This window comes from Hemitrygon akajei, chromosome 31 (assembly GCF_048418815.1).
Source record: "Hemitrygon akajei chromosome 31, sHemAka1.3, whole genome shotgun sequence".
Taxonomy (NCBI): Eukaryota; Metazoa; Chordata; class Chondrichthyes; order Myliobatiformes; family Dasyatidae; genus Hemitrygon; species Hemitrygon akajei.
This window is the reverse complement of record NC_133154.1, coordinates 25,839,896-25,865,925: the sequence shown is the minus strand read 5'-3', so window position 1 is coordinate 25,865,925 and position 26,030 is coordinate 25,839,896. Positions and strand designations below refer to the sequence as shown.

General features: G+C 45.6%; 1 protein-coding gene across 4 annotated transcripts in view; it reads left to right on the top strand.

Moving 5' to 3' along the window:
* The window catches only part of tnnt1 (troponin T type 1 (skeletal, slow)), a 55,706-nt gene that overhangs the window by 4,666 nt on the left and 25,010 nt on the right, over window positions 1–26,030 (top strand). Inside the window, exons 2-7 of one of the 4 annotated variants that reach the window (XM_073033821.1) lie at window positions 6,515–6,565; window positions 9,675–9,688; window positions 10,139–10,156; window positions 12,744–12,767; window positions 18,528–18,557; window positions 25,630–25,651. In XM_073033821.1, coding sequence (XP_072889922.1) covers window positions 6,534–6,565; window positions 9,675–9,688; window positions 10,139–10,156; window positions 12,744–12,767; window positions 18,528–18,557; window positions 25,630–25,651 — 140 coding nt within the window. In that variant the 5' untranslated portion in view covers window positions 6,515–6,533. The remainder of the gene's footprint in view (window positions 1–6,514; window positions 6,566–9,674; window positions 9,689–10,138; window positions 10,157–12,743; window positions 12,768–18,527; window positions 18,558–25,629; window positions 25,652–26,030) is intronic. The other 3 variants (XM_073033822.1, XM_073033823.1, XM_073033824.1) reach the window with 3 other exon arrangements.

The following is a 26,030-nucleotide window of genomic DNA, read 5'->3' as shown; positions in this document are numbered from 1 at the left end:
TATAGATAACTTTCCTGTAGCTAGGCGACCAGAGCTGCACACAACACTCCAAATTTGGCCTCACCAATGTCTTATACAACTTCAACACAACATCCCAACTCCTGGACTCAGTATCTGGTTTCTGAAGGCCAACGTATCAATTACAGCCCTATCCACATGTGATGCCACTTTCAAGGAATTAGAGCCTGCATTCCAGATTTCTGGCCAGATCTTCAGATTGCAAAATTAATCCATTGTGCTTCTGCACCCAAGGAGAGGTTGGAAAAACTTGGGTTCTGTTCTCTGGAGCAGTGAGGCTGAGAGGAGACCTGTTAGAATATAAAGTTATGAGAAACCAATGGGGTAGCATCTCAATGTCAAAGTACATTTAATATCGAAGCATGTATGCTATATACAAACGAGATTTGTCTCCTTACAGGCAGCCACAAAACAAATAAACCCAACAGAATCCATTAAAAAAAAGTCGACCACCAAACCTCCAAAGAACAGAAGAAAATAACCAACTGTGTAAACAATAAAAGTAAGATTCAAGATTCAAGATTCCAAAACTTTATTGTCATTCTAACAGTACATCAGCTCTGCAGGGCAGCATGAGACAGCGTTTCCCAGGAGCAGTGCAATCATAACATAACAAATGTAACACTAAATAATAAACAGAACAATAAATAGTAAAACACAACAACCACATGTCAGTTAAAATCAAGTTGTAAGTGTAAAAGTGTTCAAAGCAGAGTCAGGTAGAGCAGCAATTTAGCAGTCTGACTGCCTGTGGGAGGAAGCTGTTTAGTAGCCTTGTGGTTTTAGTTTTGATGCTCCTGTAACGTTTACCTGATGGCAGAAGAACAAACAGTTCAAGTGAATAACATTCAGAACTGAAGTTCACGGAAGTGATTTCATAGCCATGAAGCCGGTCGCAGACGATCCAGGAACCCATTCGTTGCAGGCCGCAGCCTCAGTTCAGCGCAGGGATGAATAAACATCATGGAGGAGTGGGCTGAACACTGGCCCGTCCCTCTCTTACGGCCGCAACATCCTTGACCTTTCGGCCCGGCGTTTAGATCGGCCGGGCTACGGCTCGTTCCTCATTCTCGGGCCCAGGCTCCGCCGTCTCAGTTTGGCCAGGACCCGACCTTTCCAATGTGGCCCAGCACTTAAATCGGCCAAAGATTGGCTCATACCCTGCTGTCGGGCCTGGTCCAGTGGTTTTGTTTGTCGCCCTGCTTCACCGGTGCCTTCTTAAACCACAGTTTCTTTCTACCAGAGTAGAAATGTCAGGTACTGGAAGCCATGTACCTACGGTGAGAGGGGGAAAGGCTGAAAGGAGATGTGTGAGGTAATTTTTTACACACTGACAGGAGGGTGCCCGAAAGAGGCTGCTGTGGGTGGTGGTGGGAGTAGACACAATAGTAATTGGTAATTGGTTTACTGTTCTCATGTTCTCTGACATCCAGACAGATCATTACGAACATAATTGCATCGAGGTAGTACAAAAGGAAAAGCTCTAACAAAATATACCGTACTGTGCAAAAGGGCTTAGGCACATATATACAGCTCGGGTGTTTTAGATTTTTGCACAGTACTGTAGTGATTTTACGTATTGCACTGTATTGCTGCCACAAAAAAAAATTCATGACATATGCGAGTGATGATAAACCCGACTATGATATGTCTCTATTGTGGACTGGGAGTGGGAGGGGGGCAGGGAGAGGGGAATCATGGTCGGGAAAAGGGGAAGGAAGCGGGAAGCACCAGAGAGACATTCTGCAATGATCAATAAACCAATTGTTTGGAATCAAGTGACCTTGCCCGGTGTCTCAGGGCTGGGTGCATCTGTACCTGTGCCACCCCCCACCCCGGCTCTCCTTCTCTGCCACCTGTCCCACACCCCTCCCGCGGCACACTGCCCTTGCCATTCCCAACACCCTGTGCTCCCGCCAGATTTACAAACTCACTCTCCGCTCCTCATTGACAAATACAGAGCTGTGCAAAGGTCTTAGGCACCCTAGCTATATACATATGTATGTGCCTGAGCCTTTTGCAAAGTACTGTAGTGTACTATAGGCAAACAATCTGCAAGGGTCTTGTCGAGATCTAAAGTTCATCTTTATTATAGCATAGTTCCATTTAAGCAGGATAGAAGCTGCCCATAAGCTTGATGGTGCCTGGTATTCAGACAGACACATGAACAGACAGGGATGGAGAGTACCGACCCCGTGCAGGCACGTGGGATTAGTTTCCCGCTGACTCGCGGTTAGCAGAGTGACGAGGAGCCGCCGTAGCCTCGCGGTTAGTGCAATGCTATTACAGTTCAGGGTGTCGGAGTTCAGAGTTCAATCCCAGTGGCCTCTGTTAGGAGTTTGTCCGTTCTCCCCATGGAACACGTGGGTTTCGTCCGGGTCCACCTTGTGGAACGTGTGGGTATCCTCCAGGTGCTCCGGTTTCCTCCCACAGTCCACAGACGTACCGGTTAGTAAGTTAATTGGTCATTGTAAATTGTCCTGTGATTCGATTAGCATTAAACTAGGGGTTGCCGGGGGTTACTGGACAGCGCAGCTGGAAAGGCCAGAAAGGCCTATTCTGGGCTGTATCTCTAAATGAATAAATAGAGTTAAATTTGGTATCATGGCCAGTACAGACACGGTGGGCCAAAGGGTTTGACCCTGTGCTCTACTGTGTGCCGACAGCAGGAGGGCATGGGGGCAAATGTCCCTTTGGAAGGTGAAAGGGGAAAGAATTGGCACTGTACTGGGTATGGCAGGAATGTCAGAGAATGATTGGGGTGGAAGGTGAGGACGAGGAGCCCCGTCTGGGTTCCAGGAGGAGTGAGGTGAGCAGAGTGGGGGCAGTGCTGGGAGCAAAATGAGCTGCACAATGAGGGGCCCAGAGTTGCAGCTGGGAGGGCCGCTGCCTTGTGGCTCCAAAGACCCCGGTTCGATCCCAACCTCCTGCACTATCTGTGTGGAGTTTTCACGTTCTCTCTGCACCCCAAAGACGTGCTGGTTGCTGGGCAAGTGTGTCTAGTGTGTCGATGAATGCCTGATCCTCGAGGGAGAGATGATAATAATGTCTTATGATCTAATAATGGGTTACAGGGCGAATGGGATTGATCTGTGAGCTAGAATAGGCTCAATGGGCTGAGTGGTCTCCTATTTCACATAGAGATGTAAAAACGGGGAATGACAGTCACTGGTATGGAATGTGGTTTTGTCGGCATGAATGCGAAGGAGATTGAGTGACGGGATAAAGTAATATAGTCCAGACAGATAAGTTTAAGAACAGTGAGGTAATGTTGCAGTTCTATAAAACCCCGTTAGATCACAGGTGGAATATTGTGCTCAGTTCTGGTCGCCTCATTATAGGAAGGATGTGGAAGCTTTAGAGAAGGTGCAGAGGAGATTTTCCAGGATACTGCCTGGATTAGAGAATATGTCTTATGAGGATAGGTAGAGTGAGCTATAGATCTTCTCTTCAGAGTGAAGGAGAAGGAGAGGTGACCTGATAGAGATGTACAAGATGATAAGGGACATAGGTCGAGTGGAGACCCAGACATATCTTCCCAGGGTGGCAATGGCGAGTACAAGAGGCATAATTTTAAAGTCATTAGAGGAAAGTATGGGGGGGAATGTCAGAGTTTTTCACACACAGAGTGCTGGGTGTGTGGAACGCACTGCCAGCTCTTAAATAGGCACATGGTCAATAGAAACTGAGGGTTTATGTTGGAGGGAAAGGTTAGGTTGATCTTAGTTGAAGGGTCAACACAATATTGTGGGCCGAAGAGCCTGCAATGTGGTGTAATGTTCTATGTTCTAAAGCAAGCTGAGGTAAAAGAACTTGTTCCAGAGTTCAATATTTTATAATTAACAATTAAAACAATTAAACTCATGCCTCTCCCGCCAGAGACATGAGCATCTGTACCATTCCTGCCGTACGTCTTTCATTACTCCAGTCAGGATTCCCCTCCCGCATGGTTGGCATAGACACCCATACCTCCCCAAACCAAAGGGGGATATCCCTCACTCGTCCCGGACAAAAGCCTCTGATTCTGAGGGACCACAGAAATCTCACTTCAGACCCCCGTTACATTGTGCACCGACAATATGAGCTTTGTAGAACTTGTCAAAACACACCAGACTAATTTCACTCAGCTACACGGAAAGGACAAGGCTGCTGACCGACCTTTAAACTCCACCGACGCTCCCTGTTCAATTGGAAAACATTTCCAGTGCATTCTTCTGGGATTAGGCCCTTCATTCTAAACCACGCTGACTTCTCAGAATAGCCCTGAGCTGCGAGCGAGGCTTACAAGAGAGAAGCTTTTGTATTCCCTATTGTATTGCACACCAAATGTCGAATGGAGCAAAAGGATTATGTCAACCATTCTTGGCCAAGGGAGCATTGTGCTCCCAGTGGATGAGCAATCTGATAGGAGTTTTTCAAATGCCCAGCTGTCAATGGAGTACTGACAGAAGTTTCTTGGTAATTCTTTCATGGGGTTGCTCCAAAATTGTTAGGGTCACAGACAGCTCGCCGGGACTGGGCGACTTGAAAATAAACCAAATGCTTTCTGAAACGCAATCTGACTTTTATATTAAATCCTAGCTCATTGTATAGTAATGTAACCTTTCAAATGAGGTCAACCTTTCACAAAGACGCTGACATTCTATCCAATGCAACGTGGGTAACGTCACCTTTTCCTGATCAGACTGTGAACCTTCAGCAATACCTCACAATTCTGCTCTCTGTTTGCCCTTTTTAAAAAATATTTTAAAATTATAACTTATAGTGGCTTTTATGTACTGCCGCAAAACAACAAATTTCACGACATGTATCTGAGATAATAAACCTGACTGTGATTCTGGGGACTCCGGGTGATGCATTGCAACCTGATCCCACACAAAATGCTGCAGGAACTCAACAGGTTAGGCAGAATCTATGGAGAAGAATAAGCAGTCGACATTTTAGGACCCGATGAAGAGTCTCGTCCTGAAATGGTGACCGTTTAGTCCTCTCTATAGATGCTGCCTGGCTGACTGAGTTCCCGCCGTAGAGTTTTGGCCTGAAACGACATCTTTTGTCCATAGGTGTTCTCCAGCATTTTGGGTGTGTTGCTCGGACTTCCAGCATCTGCAGAGTTTCTCTTGTTCGTGACTGAGTTCCTCCAGCATCTTGCGTGTGTTGCTCAGGATTTCAGCCTCTGAGAATCTCTTGTGGTTACAGTGGCCTGCTCCAAGGTTTTGTCACTTGCCTCACTTCTCCTCCCACCCCTCCCAGAACCGCTGTGAACAGAGGTCCCTATTCATGACCAATGGACAGCCTTTACTGTCCCCACCTCTGCCCCCAGAGACGGACTGTGAGAGGGCTCGCAGGAATCAATTGGCATATGTCTAATGCCACAGTGCATTGACAGTTGCTGAATGAAACACTCCATCTGCTTTCGTGCTCAGCAAGTCCCTGTGTGAAAATCTTCCTTCGAAATTCATGAACACATTGGCTGGTTGCTCGCGGATACCTAAGCAGCGGCCTGCTATGTACCTGTACCAGGTAGAGGACAAATCATACCCCAGCTCATGCTCATCGACCATTACTGGGTTTTGTCATAGAGCATGAAAACAACCCTTTGGCCCATCAAGTCCATGCTGACCCACAGCCACTAATCTCATTTTATTCACCCCCACATCCCCATCGTCTCCTCCCAGATTCTACCCTTCACCCACACACGAGTGACTCTTTACAATGGCCAATTAACCTGCCCCGCTGCACAACTTTGGAATGTGGGAGGAAAGCAAAGCTCACACAGTCACAGGGAGACCGTGCAAACTCCACACAGACAGCTCCGGAGGCTGGGATCGAAACAAAACTATTATCAAAGCACATATATGTCACCGAATACAACCCTGAGATTCACTTTCTTGTGGAGTTGAGCTACAGTCGAAGAGCTTGATGGTTGAGGGGTGGCAATTGTTCCTGGTCCTGGTGATGTGAGTCCTGAGGCTCCTGCGCCTTCTTCCTGGTAGCGGCAGTGAGAAGAGAGTATGACCTGGTTGGTGGGATCCCCAATGATGGGTGATATTTTCCTGCGACAATGCTTCGTGTAGATTTGCTCAATGGTGGGGAGAGCTCTACCTGTGATGGTCTGGACTATATGCACTACTTTTTGTAGGATTTTCTGTTCAAGGGCATCGGCGTTTCCATACCAGGCTGTGATGCAACCAGTCAGTATACTCTCCAGCACACATGTACAGAAGTTTGTCAAAGTTTTAGACAGTTAGATCAAACCTGGGTCTCTGGAACTGTGAGGAATTGGTTTTAACCACTGCTCCACCGCACCTCCCCAATCCACGTGTTACCCAATGAATCTTGTGCCCTGCATTGATTTGTTCTGAACTAATGCCCAATCACACACAGGACATTTCTAACGCCTGAACTTCAAGAGGATTGTACAAGTCCTGGCAATTGTTAAACAACGTAAGTCTTCAGCAGGCAATGCTCTAATGTTCAGTTTCTTTGATTGCAGGTAGATTCGAAGCTTCGCCATGTCTGACACTGAAGACGTTGCTGATTATGAGTACGTTCCCCCTCCTCTATCCACGTTTTCATATTCTGCAATAGAAGGAGGCCACTCAGTCCATTGCGTCTAGGCCAGACTTTCCATTGGTTTCATTCCCAATTAAATCCCCACAAATAGTTTATTCCAACATGCGTAACTACTCTGCCCAAACCTCCTACCACCCAGATACACTTGGTAATTTACAGAGGGACACAGGAGGAAACAAGAACTCCCAGGAAAACCCACGGGGTCTCAGGAGCATTGTTGAGACTCCGCGGAGCCAGTGCCAGAGGTCAGCGTTGAACCCAAGTCACTAGAGAGGGTTCTTTAACAGAGATGACTGACCTGAGGAACAAGCAGTAATTAGCACAGTCTGTTCAGAGCTACACAACTAAGGAGCACACATCCACTGGAGCTTGGTGGATTCTGGGAGGCTCTACCACCTGACCTCTTGCTTTAGATTGTTCAGTGTCTTATCCAGGGTCACTGTCTACCTTGCTGGGCCTGCCTCTGGTCCTGCACCTGATGGAATTCAGAGGATGGGCCTGCCTCTGGTCCTGCACCTGATGGAATTCAGAGGACAAGAGGGGATCTCACAGAAATCTCCTGAACAGGCCTGGAGAGAGTGGACACGGAGAGGTTGTTCCCATCAGTGGGGGAGTCTTGGATTTGAGGGCATGGCCTCAGAATAAAGAGGCTTCCCTTTGGATGGGGAGGAATTTCTTTAGCCAGAAAGTGGTAAATCTGTGGAACTCATCGCCACAGGTGGCTGTGGGGGCCAAACCACTGGGTGCATTTAAGGCAGAGATTGACAGGTTGGTGATTGATAAAGGGGTTAAAAGTTACAGACAGAAGATGGGATTGAAGAAAATAAATCAACTATGATTGAGTGGTGCAGTAGAGAACCGATGGGTTGAATGGTCTTCATCTGTTCCTTTATCTTACGGTTTTCTGATCAGACCCTGCAGTAACCTTTGGACTCACAACTTAACATCCTTTCAGTCATCTCCAACATAGAGAACAGGCAATGATAATTTTAAAAAACTTCTTAAAATTTACACCAAATGCAGTATGAAGAAGTTATGTCCTATTTGCTCTGCGCCAATATTGAATACAAATAGCTGCACGTAGAGAAGTTGTTGTCCCCGGTGTATAGGCTGATGGGAGCGGGTGGGAATTTGGAGAGGATAATGACACGACTCGTGTAGGTTAGAATTGGCTCATTATTGTCGCAGGTACCAAGATTTGTTTTGTACGCCATCCAGACTGATCATTCAAACACAGCTACACGAGGCATTACAAAGAGGAAAGCAATAAAAATAGTCTTAAAGTCATAGAATTTAGACTTAAAAGAGAAGAATGATTGTAATAGATGTAATGGATCTGGTGAGAGCATCACAGAGAGTGTCCACAGACCAGGGCCATTTGAAGGTCAGTGTAGACACAGCGAGACTGATTTTGTACTATGTGGTTATGACTCAGTAAAAAATGTTATTAAACGACAAATTATTTTAATGCCCCCGTGATTTTCTCCACAGCCACCTAAGGCACTATCTGTGTCTGAGTTGTAACCTGGATTTTCTCAGGCCTAGTCCGCAGGGCTGCTAGTCTTATCGCCAGAGCATTTAAGAATGAAAAATCCAAATAGAAACCTGAGTGTGTTACGGTATTTAACACCCAGGGGCACTTTAACAATGATAGCGGAAAAACGCGAGATTCCTCCCTTGCCGTCCAAGCCGCTCTTCCATCTCCACTCCATCCTCGCCGTTGCCCAACCATAGGCAGCATCATGGGTGTTAGAACATAGATCACAGAACATTACAGCACAGCACAGGCCATTCAGCCCAGGATGTTGTGCCAACTTTTTAACCTACCCTGAGGTCAATCTAACCCTTCAATCCCACATAGCCCTCCATTCTTCTATCATCTATGAGTTTCCTAAATGCCCCGAATGCATCCTGCTCCACCCCCACCTCTGGAAGTGCGTTTCACACACTTACCACTCTCTGAGTAAAATACCTCTAACATCCTCCCTGTACTTTCCCCCAATCACTTTAAAATTATGCCCATTCATACCAGCCACTTCTGCCCTGGGAAAAGGTCTCTGGCTCTCCACTCTTACTGCTTCCTATCGTCTCCCAGAGTCACAGCCCCAACCTTGCCACCAGAGGATGTGCTTGAGTTCTGTTAAATCAGCCTCTCCTGAAGCTGAGGGGCATCGAAGGACAATATTATACACTGAAGCACGCCGTATGGCCAGGATTGGTGTATATGTGCTCCACACAAGTCTCCTCCTACTCTCCACATCTAATCCTTTCTCTCATGCAACTGTACTGGTTGCCATAACTTGTGGTCTGGGTGAAGCCAAGGTCTACAGCGCGTGGCGCGTGGCCAAGTGGTTAAGTCGTTGGACTAGCGATCTGAAGGTCGTGAGCTCGAGCCCCAGCCGAGGCAGTGTGTTGTGTCCTTGAACGCACATAGTCCACCCAGCTGAAAATGGGTACCGGCAAAATGGTTGGGGGTTAACCTCGTGATAGACCGGCGTCCTATCTGGTGGGGAGTCCCGCACTGTCAGTCGCTTCACGCCATGGAAACCGGCATAAGCACTGGCTTGATGAGCCAATAAGGCTCGGGACAGACTTTAACTTTAACAAGGTCTACAGCACAGAAACTGGCCCTTCAGCCCATCACCTACCTCAGGCACCACTTACACAAACCTAAACCAGCCTGTTTTACTTTTCCCACAATCCCAAACAAATTTAACAAATCCTTTTATTTAGAGGGCTCACCCTGCACAAAATGCAGGAGGATCTCAGCAGGCCAGGCAGCATCCATGAGTGGGGAACAGCCATTTGATATTTCAGGTTGAGACCCTTCACCAGGACTGGGAAGAAAGGACGAGGAAGCCAGAATAAGAAGGTGGGAAAGGAGGATGATAATTTTTGACCAGCCTACAAATAAAACCTAACATTACCTCACACATTCTGTCTGTACGTTAACTGTACTGTCAGAAGGTTATTTAAATAAACTGAGTTAAATCCTCCCTGTTAACTCATTAAAACTTTCACAAATTTTAAAATCATGTCTATTAACCAATTTCTCTTTCCTTCTGTCCTCTCTCTACCAGGGAACAGCAGGAAGGTAAGTGTCGATTCACCTTTTAATTTTTTAAAAATATCAATGTGAAGTTTGTGATTTCTTGTGGGGTTGCAATGCCCGTGGTGAACAGGAGCAAAAATCTGCGGATGAGAGAGATCAGGAATGTGAATAGTTCGTACAGAAAGTGCTCAGCAGGTCAGGCAGCTTCTGTGAAGAGGCAAACATTTCATGCCGCTCTCCTTTCATCAGAGCTGCCAAATTATTTCAAAAACGGCCCGACCCGGCCGAAGCTCCATCCCAGTCAGGGTGATTTGCTCGGTTCTGCCGCACTTTGTTCTCTGTGCCTGGGTACTTGCGTGTGCTCCACAGCATCTCTCTGTCTCTGCTTTGCAAAGTGTCTCCACGCACAGTTAGATGGTCACGGAAAATATTCTCAAGATCCTGCCTCTTGCTGCTATGTGGTTAATACAAAGTTCCTGTTTGTTGTCACAGAAGATGAGCCTGAAGAAGGTACGCTGTTAAGTGGCTGCATTCTCCTCTGTGTGTTTCCGTCCTGGCTCAGGTGATAGACAATCATGTGCCCCCGTCAAACCCTAACCCTGGTGCCAAACCCACTCAACACGCCTTTTATTGAACTGCACTGCAACTTGTTTACGCTTGGTTCTGTCTGCTAATGTTTGTCCAATTCACTAAACATCAGATTAATTACTTAAGCAACACACACAAAATGCTGAAGGAACTCAGCAGGCCAGGCAGCATCTACGGAAAAAAGTACAGTCAACGTTTTAGAGCCGAGACCCGTCGGGGTGTGTGTGTGTGTGTGTGTGTGTGTGTGTGTGTGTGTGTGTGTGTGTGTGTGTGTGTGTGTGTGTGTGTGTGTGTGTGTGTGTGTGTGTGTGTGTGAGTGTGTGTGTGTGTGTGTGTGTGTGTGTGTGTGTGAGTGTGTGTGTGTGTGTGTGTGTGTGTGTGTGTGTGTGTGTGTGTGTGTGTGTGTGTGTGTGTGTGTGTGTGTGTTTTGCTGGGATTTCCAGCATCTACAGATTCTCTCTTGTTTGCGATTAGATGAACTATTTATACAGTTCGAGTGTCAGAGCATTGATTGATGGGGTCAGCGATGCCCAAATATTGAGGAAGGTAACACAGTCCATTCGACATACATGTGATTATCAACATGAGGCAAACACAATGTTAACACATCTCAATAGGCCACAGTCTCAGAGTTCTGCCTGGGCTTTAGTTTACTTATTTATTTTTTACTTTTTATTTAGAGACGTGACCCTCCAACCCAACAAGCCTGTGCCAGTTTGCATTTACCCTATCTATACCCTTCGTAATTTTGAATACCTCTATCAAATTTCCTCTCGTCCTCCTACACGCGAAGGAATATAGTCCTAACCTATGTAGCCTTTCCTTTCATACTTTTGTGTGATTGGATGTCTTCGTGTGCAGCTGCCTACAAGGTTGTGTGTATGCTTGCGTTGTACATGGCTGATGTGTGGCTGTGTTATTTGCTATTTGGTGTTTGTATCAGTGCATCAGTATAATTCTGCTAATCAATGAGCCCGTCACTACGGTGCTCTGAACAAATTCTGAAATCGTTGAAGTACAAGTTAGCTGAGATGGGCACAGCAGAAGGTCAAGGGTTACAGTTCATCTCTGAAGGCCTGAGCATAGGTAAGCACTGCAGAGCAGTACAGAGGGAAAGCTTCACTGTTAACGCCCATGACACAACCAATCGAGGCCATATCTGCCATCTTAAGTGAAAACAAAACCTGCATGCTCTGTTCTCCAGTAATCTGAAGTGTGTGCTGAATATTTATCTAACAACCTCACTAATTCTGCTTCTCCGTCTTACGGTCCTAAATCTGATTATCAGATGTCCTTTCGGGATCTTGCTGTGTGCACTTGTTGCCACGTTTCCAGCGAGTGCACCATTGACTGTACTACCCGTAGATTCCGTACTACAGAGCGCACCTGATTAAGAGCCGCAGGCTCTAATTTTAGAAAGAAAATCAATTTTGTACTTGTACAAGCCGCACCGGATTTTAAGCCGCAGGTGTCCCATGTTGTAATATGAGATATTTACACAGAAAGATATTACACGTGAGGATTTTTTAACTTTTAATTAAATCCGTATGGTAACATAAACAAATACATATTGCAAATGCTTTTTTTCGAACCGTGCCTGTAACACGGCTACTTTTAAATATACATACGTATCGGTAACACACAAATTACGTTGCGTATACTTTTTTACTGAACAGTGCACGAACAACATTCCAATATCTCCTAACGACTGGTAAAAAAATATATATATACTGCAGCCTACCAGGAAAAGTTATTGATCGCCTTTAACTTAAAAGCAGCGTTCTCGCGCGGGTCTAATGCCGCTCGCCCCCACCTTTCCGTTTATCGCAAACCGGTATTTCCCCACAAGACGCGGCGAAACCGGATGTGACGTCATAGCATCCCGGGATGTAGTACAGAAAACAAATATACTTAAAACACTTCTAACTTTAACTAGAAAATACTAACAAATGAATTACTAAGCGAAAATATTATAAACTAAATAACTGCCATAAAGGCAGCACAATGCTTTTCTTCGAGTGTTTTCCATGTTGATGAGGGTGAGTACAAATGACTGATTTACAATAATTTAATTGTGAAAGTGCGCTTGATTTATCATACAATTTCATTGGACCTCTGTGAACTACTCATCAATTTTATTGGTCTACTGTTACGAGGCAAAATGTTTTTGGCGGCATGAAAAAAAACCATGCATTAGCCGCACTGTAGTAAAGGCCGCAGTGTTCAAAGCTGTTCAAAGCGTGGGAAAAAAGTAGCGGCTTATAATCCGGAATCTACGGTAAGTTCCTTGTTGAGTGCAAAGAACTTCAGGCTGTGCTGAGGGGATGTGAAAGATGCGAAAGAAAGGCAGGTCTTTCCTTCCGTTGCGAAACGGTTTTCACACCCTTCACCATAACTCTCAGTATGCAATCCCCACGCCGCTCCTGCACCCTGACGCAACGGGGATTGATGTTCCATCTCCCACTAATTCTCTCTCTTTCACTGTGTACGCTTGCCTCGCTTTGCGAAGGGGGACAGCAGTATGGCCAAGAAGGTGAGTCATCTCCTCTGGCAGTCTCTGCCTGTGCTTCAGACTGAGCCTCTCAAAGCTAACAGCAAAAAGCTAAGCTGCTATAACTAACTGAGGCCGTGTGTGCATCCATGTTAGTGTCTACAGCTCCTACAGAAAGTTCTGCACGTCGATATCCTCTAGTGTGGGTAGGTATGCATGAATACATCCATTGCTTGTTAATATGTGCAGATGAGTGTCCTGTTTATATCTATATACACTCAGTGGCCACTTTATTAGATACACCTGTATACCTACTCAGTAATGCAAATATCCAATCAGCCAATCACATGGCAGCAACTCAATGCATTAAAGCATGCCGACACGGTCCAGAGGTTCAGTTGTTGTTCAGGCCAAACATCAGAATGGGGGAAGAAATGTCATCTAAGTGACTTTGACTGTGGAATTATTGTTGGGGTGTTCTGATGATCTCAGAAACTGCTGATCTCCTGGGATAAAGGTCTGGAGAAGGGGGAATCTGATAGGAGAGATCATAAGATATTGGACTAAAGGAGAGGGGGAGGAGCACCAGAGGGAGGTGATGGGCAGGTAAGGAGATAAGGTGAGAGAGGGAAATGGGAATAGGGAATGGTGAAGGAAGGGGGACAGTTACTGGAAGTTAGAGAAATCGATGTTCATGCCATCAGGTTGAAGGCTATGCAGACAGAATATAAGGAGTTGTCCTCCAACTTGAGTGTGGCCTCATCGCAGCAGTAGAGGAGGTCATGGACTGAGATGTTGGAATGGGAATGGGAAGTAGAACTGAGCAATCCCACTTTTTATGGTGGACTGAGTGTAGGTGCTCAGCGAAGCGGTCTCCCAATCTACGTCAGGTCTCACTGATATACAGGAGGCCACACCAGGAGCACCAACTGTTTGGAGCCTGAATGATAGTGAGGGAGGAGGTTTAGGGGCAGGTGTAGCACTTGTTCCACTTGCAAGGATGAGTGACAGGAGGGAGATCAGTGGGGAGGGACGAAAGGACAAAGGAATCGCATAAGGAACGATCCCTGTTGAAAGCAGAAAGTGAGCGGAGGGAAAGATGTGCTTGGTGGTGGGATCTCGCTGGGGATGGCGGAAGTTGTTAGGCGGTAGGTGAGGACAAGAGGAACCTATCCCTGGTGGGGTGGTGGGAGGGTTGGGTGAGGGTAGACATGCGCAAAACGGATTCGCATTTTTAACCTGTTCTACCGGGCTTAGTAGCTAAGCCACATGTGAAGGCCAGGAGCTGAATTTGGTTGTCCGGTATTTGAAGTGAACACCACTAGGAGCATTTAACAGGTAATGGGAGCTTATCCCCACTACCACCCCCAGCTATAACAACCTAAAGGATACCTTACAGCATGAAATCACCTGAGATTTTGATGATTTACGGGCTGCAATAACTGGAAGTTATTTCAGAAATGTGTACGGTTAGTTATGCACCATTAAATAAAGCTCGGCTGCAGTCATTTGTCTGCCTCACTGACGAGCTCCACAATGGAAGGAGTGTGTCGCGTGGTCCTAAGGGAGTGGAGGTTGGATAGTGATAAGCCCAGACAGAGTATGGGATGCCAGTGGTACAAGGCAGCCCAGGCACTAAATCCTGGCCTATGCGTCCAGTCAACGCTAAGGGAATGCCATCCAGTTGGAGGTGCTATCCAGCTGGTTAAGTGTTCAAACAAGGCTCCCATGCACATAAAAGATTTCTTGGCATTATGCTCAGCAGAGGGCACAGCCTCAGAATGGAAGGGCGACCCTTTAGAACAGAGATGAGGAGGATCTTCTTTAGCCAGAGTGTAGTGAATCTGTGGAATTCATTGCCACAGACCAAGTCATTCGGTATATTGAAAGCAGAGGTTGATAGGTTCTTGACTAGCAGGGTGTCAATGGTTACAGGATGAAGGGAGGTGAATGTGGTTGAGAGAGATAATGTATCAGCCATGATGGAATGGCAGAGCAGGTTTGATGGGCTGATTGGCCTAATTCTGCTCCTAAGTCTTATGGTCATGAAAGCAGATGATATTGTCAATATTTAGCTAACAAGTGACACTGGTTGAATACACCACCACAGTCCTCTCCAAGTCACAGTGAGCTGCTAAGTAAAACTGGCTTGTTCATTGAAAACAAAGGGTAGATGTTTGTCTGACTGGAGTTCTGGTGCCCCATGCAGTTCTACAGGGGTCGACGATGGGCCCTCTGTTGTTCATAATACTGTAATGATGATTAGTCAGTTCTCCGGCTACGTGGAATCTGGTGAAGTTGTGGATATTGAAGAAACTGGTCAAAGGATGGAGCAGAATATAGAAACATTGGAAATTTGGGCAGAGATATGGAGTTTAATCTGGATAGGTATGAAGTGTTCCATTTTGGAAGGTTAAAGGTCAAAGAAATTATTGAGTGAATGGCACATCTTCACACTGATGTACAGAGGGACCTCGGGGTGCAGATCCGGGTGGCAGAACAGTCAGTAGGATTCATTACTTTCTCGCCATCCCTCAGTGGTGTGGTTATTTACTTTAGATGTAAAATGCCTTTCAGTCGTTGCCCCACTACTCCTGGCCCAGTACCTACTCTGAGTAATCTAGGCTAATTTCAGAAAATTTCAAAGTAGTATCTACTGAGAAAAGTTTGTTAATATTTCCAGTTCTGCCCTCCATTGACCTTCACTGCTACTTGATACAGATCATTCTGATGCACCTAACATATCAGCTCGATGAGCCACAGTCTCCCAATTCCAGTCAATCCTGACGTCCATTCCTAGGTTCTCCCTGTGACGATGCCATTTGCGTCTGTGCGCTCCAATTTCCTCTTACATCCCAACAACGTGCGGCTTGGCAGATTCGCTGCCCACGGTAAACGGCCCCTTGAGGGTCAAGTCGAGGTTGTGTTTGTGGGATAGTCTGGGGTTGGTGGAAGTGGTAGTGTGGACTTGTGGACAACGTGCATGCTCTGATACACTAGGGAAAGTGCAATGGCCAACGGCACCAACTCTTTACATCAATGAACTGCCTACTTGTTAAGGTCCATTTAAACTATAGGAATTGGGCAGGCCTCTGTTTCAGTTCATAGACGGGCTATGAAGAAAGAACAAGGGGAGCGATGGGATTGTTCTACATTCAAAGTCAAAGTTCAAAGCTCTAAGTAAATTTATTATCAAAGTATGTATACTGTGGGTCGCCATACGCTATCCTGAGATTCATCTTCTTGCAGGAAAACTAACAAATACAATAAATAACAAACACAGGCAAACAGCCAATGTGGAAGAGAAGACAAATAATTTTTAAAAGGTAAATAAATAATCAGGATCAGGGTTAATATCACTGACGTATGTCGTGAAATTTGTTACGTGACCGCAGCACAGTGCAATACATAACAATAAAAACTGTAAATTACAGTAAGAACATTATATATAAAATGATTAAATTAAATACATAGTGCAAAAATAGAAATGCTGAGAGCATGAGTTGTCGAGTCCTTGAAAGTGAGTCTGTAGGTTGTGGAATAATTCAGTGTTGAGGTGAATGAAGTTATCCACGTTGGTTCAGGAGCCTGATGGGTTAGAAGACTAGTCACCCAATTCTTTCCTTACTTGAAGCAATAGAGAGGGCCAAACCATAGGGCAGCCACCCCCCACCTCACCACCACCACCAGCTTAAAACTTGTGCAAATAATAGATTACTTGTATCCCAGGGGAAGGGTTCCCACACCACAGCTGGGCCAGACAAGGCGTTGAAGGGAACTTGCAAACTGTGCTGAGATGGTGGGTGAAACCAGCATCAAGTTCCCCGTAATGAAATCACCCACCAGTTACATTCAGAATGGATGAGATACAAGTCAAATTTAAATCAGCCCTCTCTGCTTTGAGTTTCAGAACCAGATGATTCTATTGAGTATGTTGTCTTTAAGTTTTATGCTCTGTGTTGGTTTCTGATTGCACTGATTATTTTCACGTAGGAAATGTCTGGTCATTAGTCGCCTCCTGAAGTGTTTTACTGATGTGCGTTTATAGCAGCTTCTTTCAGGAATCTCCCCTGAGGTCTGATTCCGTGGGAATCGACAGCTCATTAGACCCTTGTCAAGGTCTCATCATTATGTTGGTACCCCCGTTGAGTGTTGATGTTGGCACGTAGAGAGGGCATATTTAAATCCGAAGCACAAACTTGTTCACACAACGTGGCGGAGCTCATCTAATGGTTGGCTGAATTCATTGGACAAAAGTCAGGAGCAGGTGGCTGAGGAGATGACCTGGCTATCATGTCTGGTCTTCATTTCGCTGTCTGCACTGTGGCTACATTCTGACGGACTGGCTGGGCTCACCATCCAGGTCAAGGGCAAGTTCAAACAGCTTCTACTGACTGCTTATTCTACCGTCATTTAATCGCATGTCTCCAGGTCGTGGGGGGGTGGGGGCAATGACAAGCTGAAGAAGACATCTGCATGTGTACATCTGCATGTACTGGAATATATTGTATATGCATGTGCATGTGTGTGTATATGTCTGTGTGTGAGTGTGAACGTATCAGTGTCTGTGAGTGTGTGTGTGTCTGCATGTGTATGTGGCTCTGTGTGTGTGTGAACGTGATAACACACACCACATTTGACAGATGGAATCTGTACGTAAACATTCCACATCGTATGGATCAGAGAGATCTTGGGGTCGTTGTCCATAGGACACTCAAAGCTGCTGTGCAGGTTGACAATATTGTTAAGAAGGTGGATGGTGTGTTGGCATTCATCAACCATGGGAGCCATGAGGTAATGCTACAGCTATACAAGACCTTGGTCAGACCCCACTTGGAGTACTGTGTTCAATTCTGGTCGCCTCACTACAGGAAGGATGTGGAAGCCATAGAGAGGGTGCAGAGGAGATTTACAAGGATGTTGCCTGGATTGGGGAGCATACCTTATGAGAATAGGTTGAGTGAACTTGGCCTTTTCTCCTTGGAGCGACAGAGGATAAGAAATGACCTGATAGGGGTGTATAAGATAATGAGAGGCATTGATCGTGTGGATAGTCAGAGGCATTTTCCCAGGGCTGAAATGATAATACAAGGGGGCATAGTTTTAAGATGCTTGAAAGTAGGTACCAAGGGGATGGCAGATGTAGGTTTTTCACACAGAGAGTGGTGGGTGTGTGGAATGTACTGCCAGTGACGGTGTTAGAGGTGGATACAATAGGATCTTTTAAGAGACTCTTATATATATATATATATATATATATACATGGAGCTTAGAAAAATAGAGGGCCATGCGGTAGGGTAATTCTAGGCAGCTTTTAGAGTAGGTTACATAGTCGGCACAACATTGTGGGCCAAAGGGCCTGTAATGTGCTGTAGATTTCTATGTTCTATGTTCACATTGCCAAAACTGAGAAGTAGCCTGGCCACTCCAGTGTCTAGGTATCCCTGTGGGACAGTACACATATTTCGGGTGATTGTGACACACTCTCCCTGGCCCAGTAAGCACAACTGGTCTTCCACAGAAGGAACTGGCCTTCAGAACCAAAGTATCCCACTGTCTAAGCAATACCAGCATTCACTGTGACGATTTTTATTCCAGCAGGAAATGTCAGTGTATTTTTAAGCTGATAATCATTTATTAGTTGCTTCTGACACAAGTATATACCATTAGCTGATGGCCAGGGAGTGCCTGAGCCCGCACTGTCAGGACTAACAGCCTTGTAGCTGAACTCATGTTCTTTCTGTAGTGTGCTTTGCAGCTGTATGAGACGTTCTAACTTCTGTTCTGCTTCCATCCATTCAGAAGAGGACTATCAGGAGCAAGAGGAACAAGGTAGATGGAGCTGGTCAATTCTTGGATTTAGAGATTATTTTTAACCACTCACTCCCTGTATTAGCGGCCACACCAGCATTTATTGTCCATCCATAGTCGCTAGAACTGAGAAGGCAGTGAGGAGTCAATGATCTTGATGGTTCCAGGGTCACATAGGAAATTCAGGATAAAGACGGCAAACTTCCTTCCCCAAAGGGCATTAGAGAAGATGGGTTTTCTCAATGTCCACCAATAGCAATGTCATTGCTGTGGTTTTAATCCAGCCTATGCAGGCTGTTCAGCCCATTCTACCTCTGCTAACCCATTTTGATCTGTTCCACTTGTGAGCTGGAGCCAAAAATGTTTCCCTTCATTTCTTTACCAAATTTCCTTCTGTGTTTAGTAATGATTCATTTTCTGTCACTTTTTTTCTGTGTCACAGCAATGAAATTTACAAAAGAACAAAATTCCTTGAGATTATAAATTTTCTGTCACTTTTAAACTGTTACCATACAGTCTGTCATTGCTTTCTCAAACAATTCTATCTTTTCTCCATTAAACTTTCTCTCTTCATTTTCTCATGTTTTTATATTTTCTCACAACATAGGCCATTCTACCCGTTGAGTCTATCTCAGCACGATCCAATCAGTTCCATTCTACACATCTGCCTGCAACCTAGTCAACGTCCCTAGTTGCCTGGCCACTCACCTACACTAGCAGTAATTTACTATGGCCAGTAAAGACCATAAGATTATCGCACCATTCAGCCCATTGAGTGTGCTCTGCCATTCCATTATGGCTGATTTACTATCCCTCTCAAACTCCTTCTCGTGCCTTCTCCCTGTAACTATTGAAGCCCTTACTAATCAAGAGCCTTTCAACCTCTTCTTTAAATATACCCAATGACTTGGCCTCCACAGCTGTCCAATGAATTCCTCAGATTCTCCACCATTTGGCTAAAGAAATTCCTGCTAAAGGGACGTCCTACTATTCTGAGGTGGTGCCTAGGCTCCCACACTGTAAGAAACATCCTTTCCACATCCACTTCAGTATTCAATAAGTTTCAGTGAGATTCTCACCCCAACCCATTCCTCTAAACTCCAGGGAGTACAGGTCCAGAGCCATCAAGTGCTCCTCATATGTTAACCCTTTCATTCCTGGGATCATTCTTGTGAACGTCCTCTGGACACTCTCCAGTTAACCTGCCAACCCACCTGCATGTCATTGGGATGAGAGACACGGAGAATGCGCAAACTCCACACAGACAGTGACTGAAGTATCAATTCCTGCACAGAAAAACTCTACCTCTGCAGACCTCCCACCACTGGGAACAATGCTTCCAATTGTCAACTAAACCCATGGAAACACACACACAACTCACCATATCCAGGTTTACTTATCTTGTGTATATCGAAACATCGGGTCCGGGTGGCGGAGTGGAGTTAAGTCTCTACCAAAGGAGGCAAGCGCTCCTTCCCTCTGCTAGCCTGCAGGTCACCCTTGAGCAGGGTGTAGCGCCTTTTTTGCCCCCCAACCCCCTCACCCCTCCCCTTCCACCCCCCCCATCATGGTCACGCAAAGCCATGGGAGCAGGTGGCGGATGGTTGTATAAGCAACTGGTGCATATTACAAGTCCTGGTTATGTGACCACTGGCGCCAGGCAGTTAGTCTCTGAACAGTGTTGATAACGGCTGGGGCCACCCGTCTTCTAAAGACTCTGTCCAGAAGAAGACAATGGCACACCACTTACAGTCACAGCCATTGACCATGATTGCCTATGTCATACATCACATGAATGAACAAACATCAAAACGTGCAGTGAAGTGCATCATTTGCATTAGCAACCAGTATGTGCTGGGGGCAGCCCCCAACTGTCGCCACACGTTCTGGTGTCAACGTGGCATGCCCCCAGTGCTCAGCAGAACACAAACAGCAATGACAACAACAGCAAAACAAGCCCCTTTCCTACCCACCCTCTCATACACACAGACAGGCCTCCAACTCCAGGATAGGTTGCCTCCGGACCTCCAGTCCTTTGCCCCGGACACTAAACCTCACAGAAATCCACTTAGACCGCGAGTCAATGTTTCTGCACGGGAATTGTGACCAATTTAGATTATTTTAAATTCCTATATACTCTTGGAGTATTTATCACTGTAATGTACTAATCTGAGCTGCAGTTCTACAACTTATTTGTAGGGAAATCACATTCCATCCTCCGTTCAGGAATTTGTTTCCAAACTATTCCGGCCTGCATTGATGTGCATTTGCCATCTGCTGTCCATGTTTGTGGAAGGCTGCAGTGTGTGTGTGTGTGTGTGTTTATAAACTCCTTCTCACAATTATCTACCTTCAGCCCTCACCCCCGCTCCACCTCACTGATTTATGACCATCCTTCCCTACCCAGGTAGTCCCCCCATGTCTGTGGATAACACTAGCTTTCGTGTAATTACAGTTATTGTTTATAATCCCTTTTTTTCAAAAGAATTGTTCTATGTTATAAAGAGGAACACAGCAGATATTGAAGCAGATTCCAACAAGGTGATTGGGTCCATTATTCCAGAGACTGGGTCTTTTATTCCTGTGATTTGGGCTATTATTCCAGCGTTGGGGTTTTTTATTCCAGTGTTTGGGGATTATTCCAATGATTGGGGCTATTATTCCAATGGTTAGGGGATTATTCCAGTGATTGGAACTATTAATCCAGCGATTGGGGGATTATTCCTGTGACTGTGGGATTATTTCAGTGATTTGGGCCATTATTCCTATGCCTGGAGTCAGGCTGCATTAACCATTACAACTGTGGGGCCACTTTTGACTCCCACTTTGTCTCCGAGCCCTGCACTGCTGGGTAGTGAACACTACCACTCAGTGCAAGGGAACAATTATGAGACGATCACTTTCCTGCTTCAGGATTTTCAGCTGATGCAAACTTCCAACCATATACTCCACATATCCCTTGTTTCATAATTCTTTTTATCACTTTCTGCCGCGGTATCTTGTTGGAAACTGTTTCAATATCCACTGTAACTCTCTTTGTAGCTATAAATTGGCTCAGTTGGTCAATACCTGACCCTTGGGTTGTGAGCACAAGCAGATAAAGAGATGTGTATTCTTTGGAGTTTAGAATGCTGAGGTCAAATCTTCTTGAAACAGAAGGTCGTTGGAGGGCAGGGAGTGGATGTTGAGATGTTTCTAGCCATGGGAAAGTCTCACATGAAGAGACAAGGTGAGGGGATAGAAATTTAAAACTGAGGTGCTTAGGGACCTTCTCACAAAGTGTGGAGAAATGCTGGAATTTTCAGCCCTTGGAGGGTTGTCTAGACGGGATCATTTGAGAATATTTAGAGAGAAAGTGGATACATTTTTGAAAAAAAAATCAGGATTTTTTTCCTGAGGGGAAATGTAGCTGGGGCACATTAGCCGTGATCATAGCGAATAGGGAAAGGGGTAGTTTGATGGGCCAACAGCTCCAATGCTCTTGTCTTTATGTTTATAGACCATTGACCTTTACCAATTGGTGACGCACCCTTGGCTTATTATGTGAAATACTGCCACTTCCACCGACTGACCAGAAATCAGGAACCATGAACATGTGGGTTTGCAGGGAAGGAAATGTTTCCTACTCCATCTCTCCAAATCTACGGGTTCAGCATCCCATGGATTCATCCTTCAGAGTCTTTCAACAAGTGTCTGACACCCAGAATCTGGAAATGCCCACCATAAAACCTCCCACATCGACCATGCTCCACTGCCCCCACTGCCTCTTGCTTGGCGTCAGACGATAAAGTGCTCTTGGCCATTGTGCTATGCTGAGGCTGCTCCGTGCTCCCAAGATGTTCTTGTGATGGCATGGCATGCGTTGTGTTATGAGGTAGTCAGCTTCACCTCCTGTTGTTTGGCTGCATACTGGGAGTCAGGGATAAGGCTGCGAATGTCATACGCACATTCCACAGACCCACAAACAGTCCTTTGGGGAAGGGTCCAAACTCAGCTCCCTCAGTGTTCAAGGAACTCACCTGAGTCTCACAAGGCTATGAATAGAAAGAGTTTGCTTGTATCTGTAGAGAGAAATCTATGGAAGTACAATGAAAAGTAAAGGGAGATGAGCTGGTTGAACCACTGGCTGTACACCGGTGGTGAACAAGAAACTGATGAACAACTTCTTTTGGAGTCAAAGCTGTATTAATCGTTTCCCTTTTCCCCCCTCACTCTTTCAACTTCCATCCCTTCTGCTCCTTCCCATTTCTCATCCTTGGCTGTCTCCATCATTGGACTGTATGTCAGCTCAACAAGGTAAGTGGTCCGTGACAGTGTCAGAGTAGAAAGCCACCTGGCCCATTGAGTCGATGCTGCCTATGAAGCAAACTAATCGGTCCCATTTCCCTGCTACATCCCCACTGACCAGAGAACTGTTTTGCAATTCAAGATTTACACTTATTTATCATGTGAATCTTGAAACAGACAGTAAAATGCATCACTTACGTGAACAACAAGGTGCTGGGGGCAGCCCACAAGTGTTGCCACACATTCCAGCGCCAGCCAAGCATGCCCACAATGTTCAGAAGAACAATGCAGAACACATCAAGCAACAACTGTTTTTTTATAGAGTTATGGAGTAATACAGCAAGAAAATAGGCCCTTCAGCCCATCTGGTCCATGCTGACCACAGCATCCTCCCTACTAGTCCCAGTTGCCCATGTTTGGCCCATGATTCTCCAAGCCTCTCCCCTCCACGTACCTATCCAGATGCCCCTTAAACTTTGCAATTGTACCAACCTTGACCACTTCCTCTGGCAGCTCACTCTAGGTCCTCAGTAACCTCTGTGTAAAAAAAGTCTCCTTTATCCTTCAACTGCCTCCAATTCCCCTTTAAAAGCACTGATTCACTTCCCACCCCACTTGTGGGTGGTGAGTTCTGGTTGGGAAACACTCTTTGCATAGCAAAACTTCTTCAATCCACCTGTACCTCCTGTTTCAGCTAAGCAAGTGGCCCCTTATAATTAGGAATATCACAGAAATAATCACAAGGTGGGAAATAATCTTGGAATAAAGTGATGTCCAGGGTGGGGGAGCTGGACTGTGCGACAGGTGCGCGGTGAGTACTGGAGCTGAAGTGGGTCTGGGTTAGAGTCTGGACTGTGAGTCATCTTAATCACAGGAGCCTGGCTGGCATCTGGGACAGCAGGCTGAAGAATAAAGGTATGGTCAGGAGTAGGGGTAGGTTTCCCACCATGTCCGGAGTGCTTGCATATTTTCTATTCTCTTTACATTCACTGGGTCCACCTGCTGTAAACCGTATTATGCTTCTGAGGTTCGTGTAATCGAAGTGTGTTTGGGATTTAACATCCTGGAAATTCAATTGTCCGTCATCTGCAAAGTCCTGATGACGCCAGATTATCAGATTTTACTCCACCTGAAAAGAAATTTTAAAAAACGAAAAAACAAGAAATGAAAAGGGACTGCATGGTAGCACAGCGGTTAGTGTGACGCTATTACACCGCCAGTGACCCACGTTCAATCCCGCCGCTGTCTGTGAGGAGTTTGTACATGGATGCCTCACACATCGAAAAGACGTAGGATAACTGTTCACACGGGCGTAATCGGGTGGCGGGGATCACCGTGCTGTACCGCTAAGTTTAAAAATAATAATAATCCAGATTGTTCAAGATGGCAAGACAAGTTGGAAAGCGGTTAAAAAGTGATGGGACCCCGGCCTCTATAAGTGTAGGGCAACAGGCAAGAAAATCATGAAGATCTTGTACAAAGGCTGGGTTGCTCGGAATATCGTGCCCAGTTCTTGGCATCACATCCTGAAGAAGGTGCAGAATGGAGTTCCCAAAATAAACCCCAGGATGATAAAGTTCTGTCGTGCAGGTGCACAGCAGCTTGGAGGTGTTCTCCTCAGGAGGTGAAAAGGTGTTTAAGACAGGATCATGTGCAGAGACAGTGAAGAGCGCAGAGGAATAATGAGAATTTGTCCCCAGGGCGGAAGCAGCATGCATCCTGTCGGATTCCTTCTTCAGCGCTTTTGTGTGTGTTCTACCTCCCACCTCCCAGCTGCTCACTTCACTCCCCTCTCCCGCATCTTCTTCCTCACTTGGTCTCACCTATCACCTTCCAGTGAGTACTCCTTACCCTCTTACCCTCCCCCTCCACCTTCTTATTCAGGTTTCTTCACCCTTCCTTTCCAGTCCTGATGAAGGGTCTCAGCCAAAACATCGACTGTTTATTCCTTTCCTTAGATGCCGCCTGACCAGCCGAGCTCCCCCAGCATCTTATATTTATATTGATGCCTTATTGAGAGTAACAATGCTCATTACCCCCTTCCCCTAACTGCCCCTCACTGAAGAGGAAGCCCAGAACGCACCATACTGACAGGTCTGCGACTGGGTAAGACAGGACGATTTCTTTCTGGGAATTCAGCAGATTCCTTCGATGGGTTTTCTCAACAACGCACTGGTTCCAGAGTTAACATTACTATTGTTATGCAAACCAGTTCTATTCCAGAATTAATCACATTGGACTTTTTATGCCCAAACTACTGTGGTGGGATTTGAACTCTCGACTCTGCAACATTGGTCTAAAACTCTGTCTGCTGATCTGGAAATATAAACATTCATTCTATGGGAGTGTCAGTCACTACTACATTCCCACTGTGGTCTCAGTGTGGCCCCCACGGCCGACTGTTATACCAGTGGTAGTTTAGTGATCCTCTGATTCCAGCCCATGCAAAACGGAAAATAAGCAGTCAATGTTCTGGGCCGAGACCCTTCATCAGGACTGGAAAAGAAGAAGGGAGCTGCCAGAAGAAGAAGGTGAAGTGGGGTGGGGAAGAAATACAAGCTAGAAGGTGAAAGGTGAGGCCAGGTGAGGGGGAAGGTAGGTGGGGGTTAAATCCATGCTGGCATGGATGGGATTTAAGGTCGCACGCCTCTTGCTCTTGGGTTTACACGCTGGAGCTTTGTAACCTTGACATTCCTACTTTGATTGAGGTCCTTGTCATGCTTTGAACACAATTTTATTTTTTAAACAGAATTTATGTCATTCTCTGCAAAAATTAACATTTCTTCTCTTTCTCTTCGGTCCACAGAAGAGGAGCGGCCCAGACCAAAGTAAGGACTTTCAATTAACCGTTTGCATATCTACCGACCTTCTCTGTGAGAAGCTTTGGTTTGAAATCAACCTTAGGATATGCGTACGAGATAAAATTTTCCATTCTAGTCAATAATAAAAAAATGAGAAAATACCCCTAAAAACTTAACTCAATGGTTACAATGTAACCAAGAAGTTATATTTTTATTCACTTAAGAATATCAGAAGCACAATGTTCGATACTTACAGTACATTAATATTTTTACCATGAATGCAAGAAGTTTCAGAGATGAGTGTTTATGAAGACGCAAATATTAACATAATTCTCCCAGCCAATAGTCTGTGCAGGTTAAATATTGATTGTTATTGATTTTATCTCAGAGTTGATTGATTGATTGT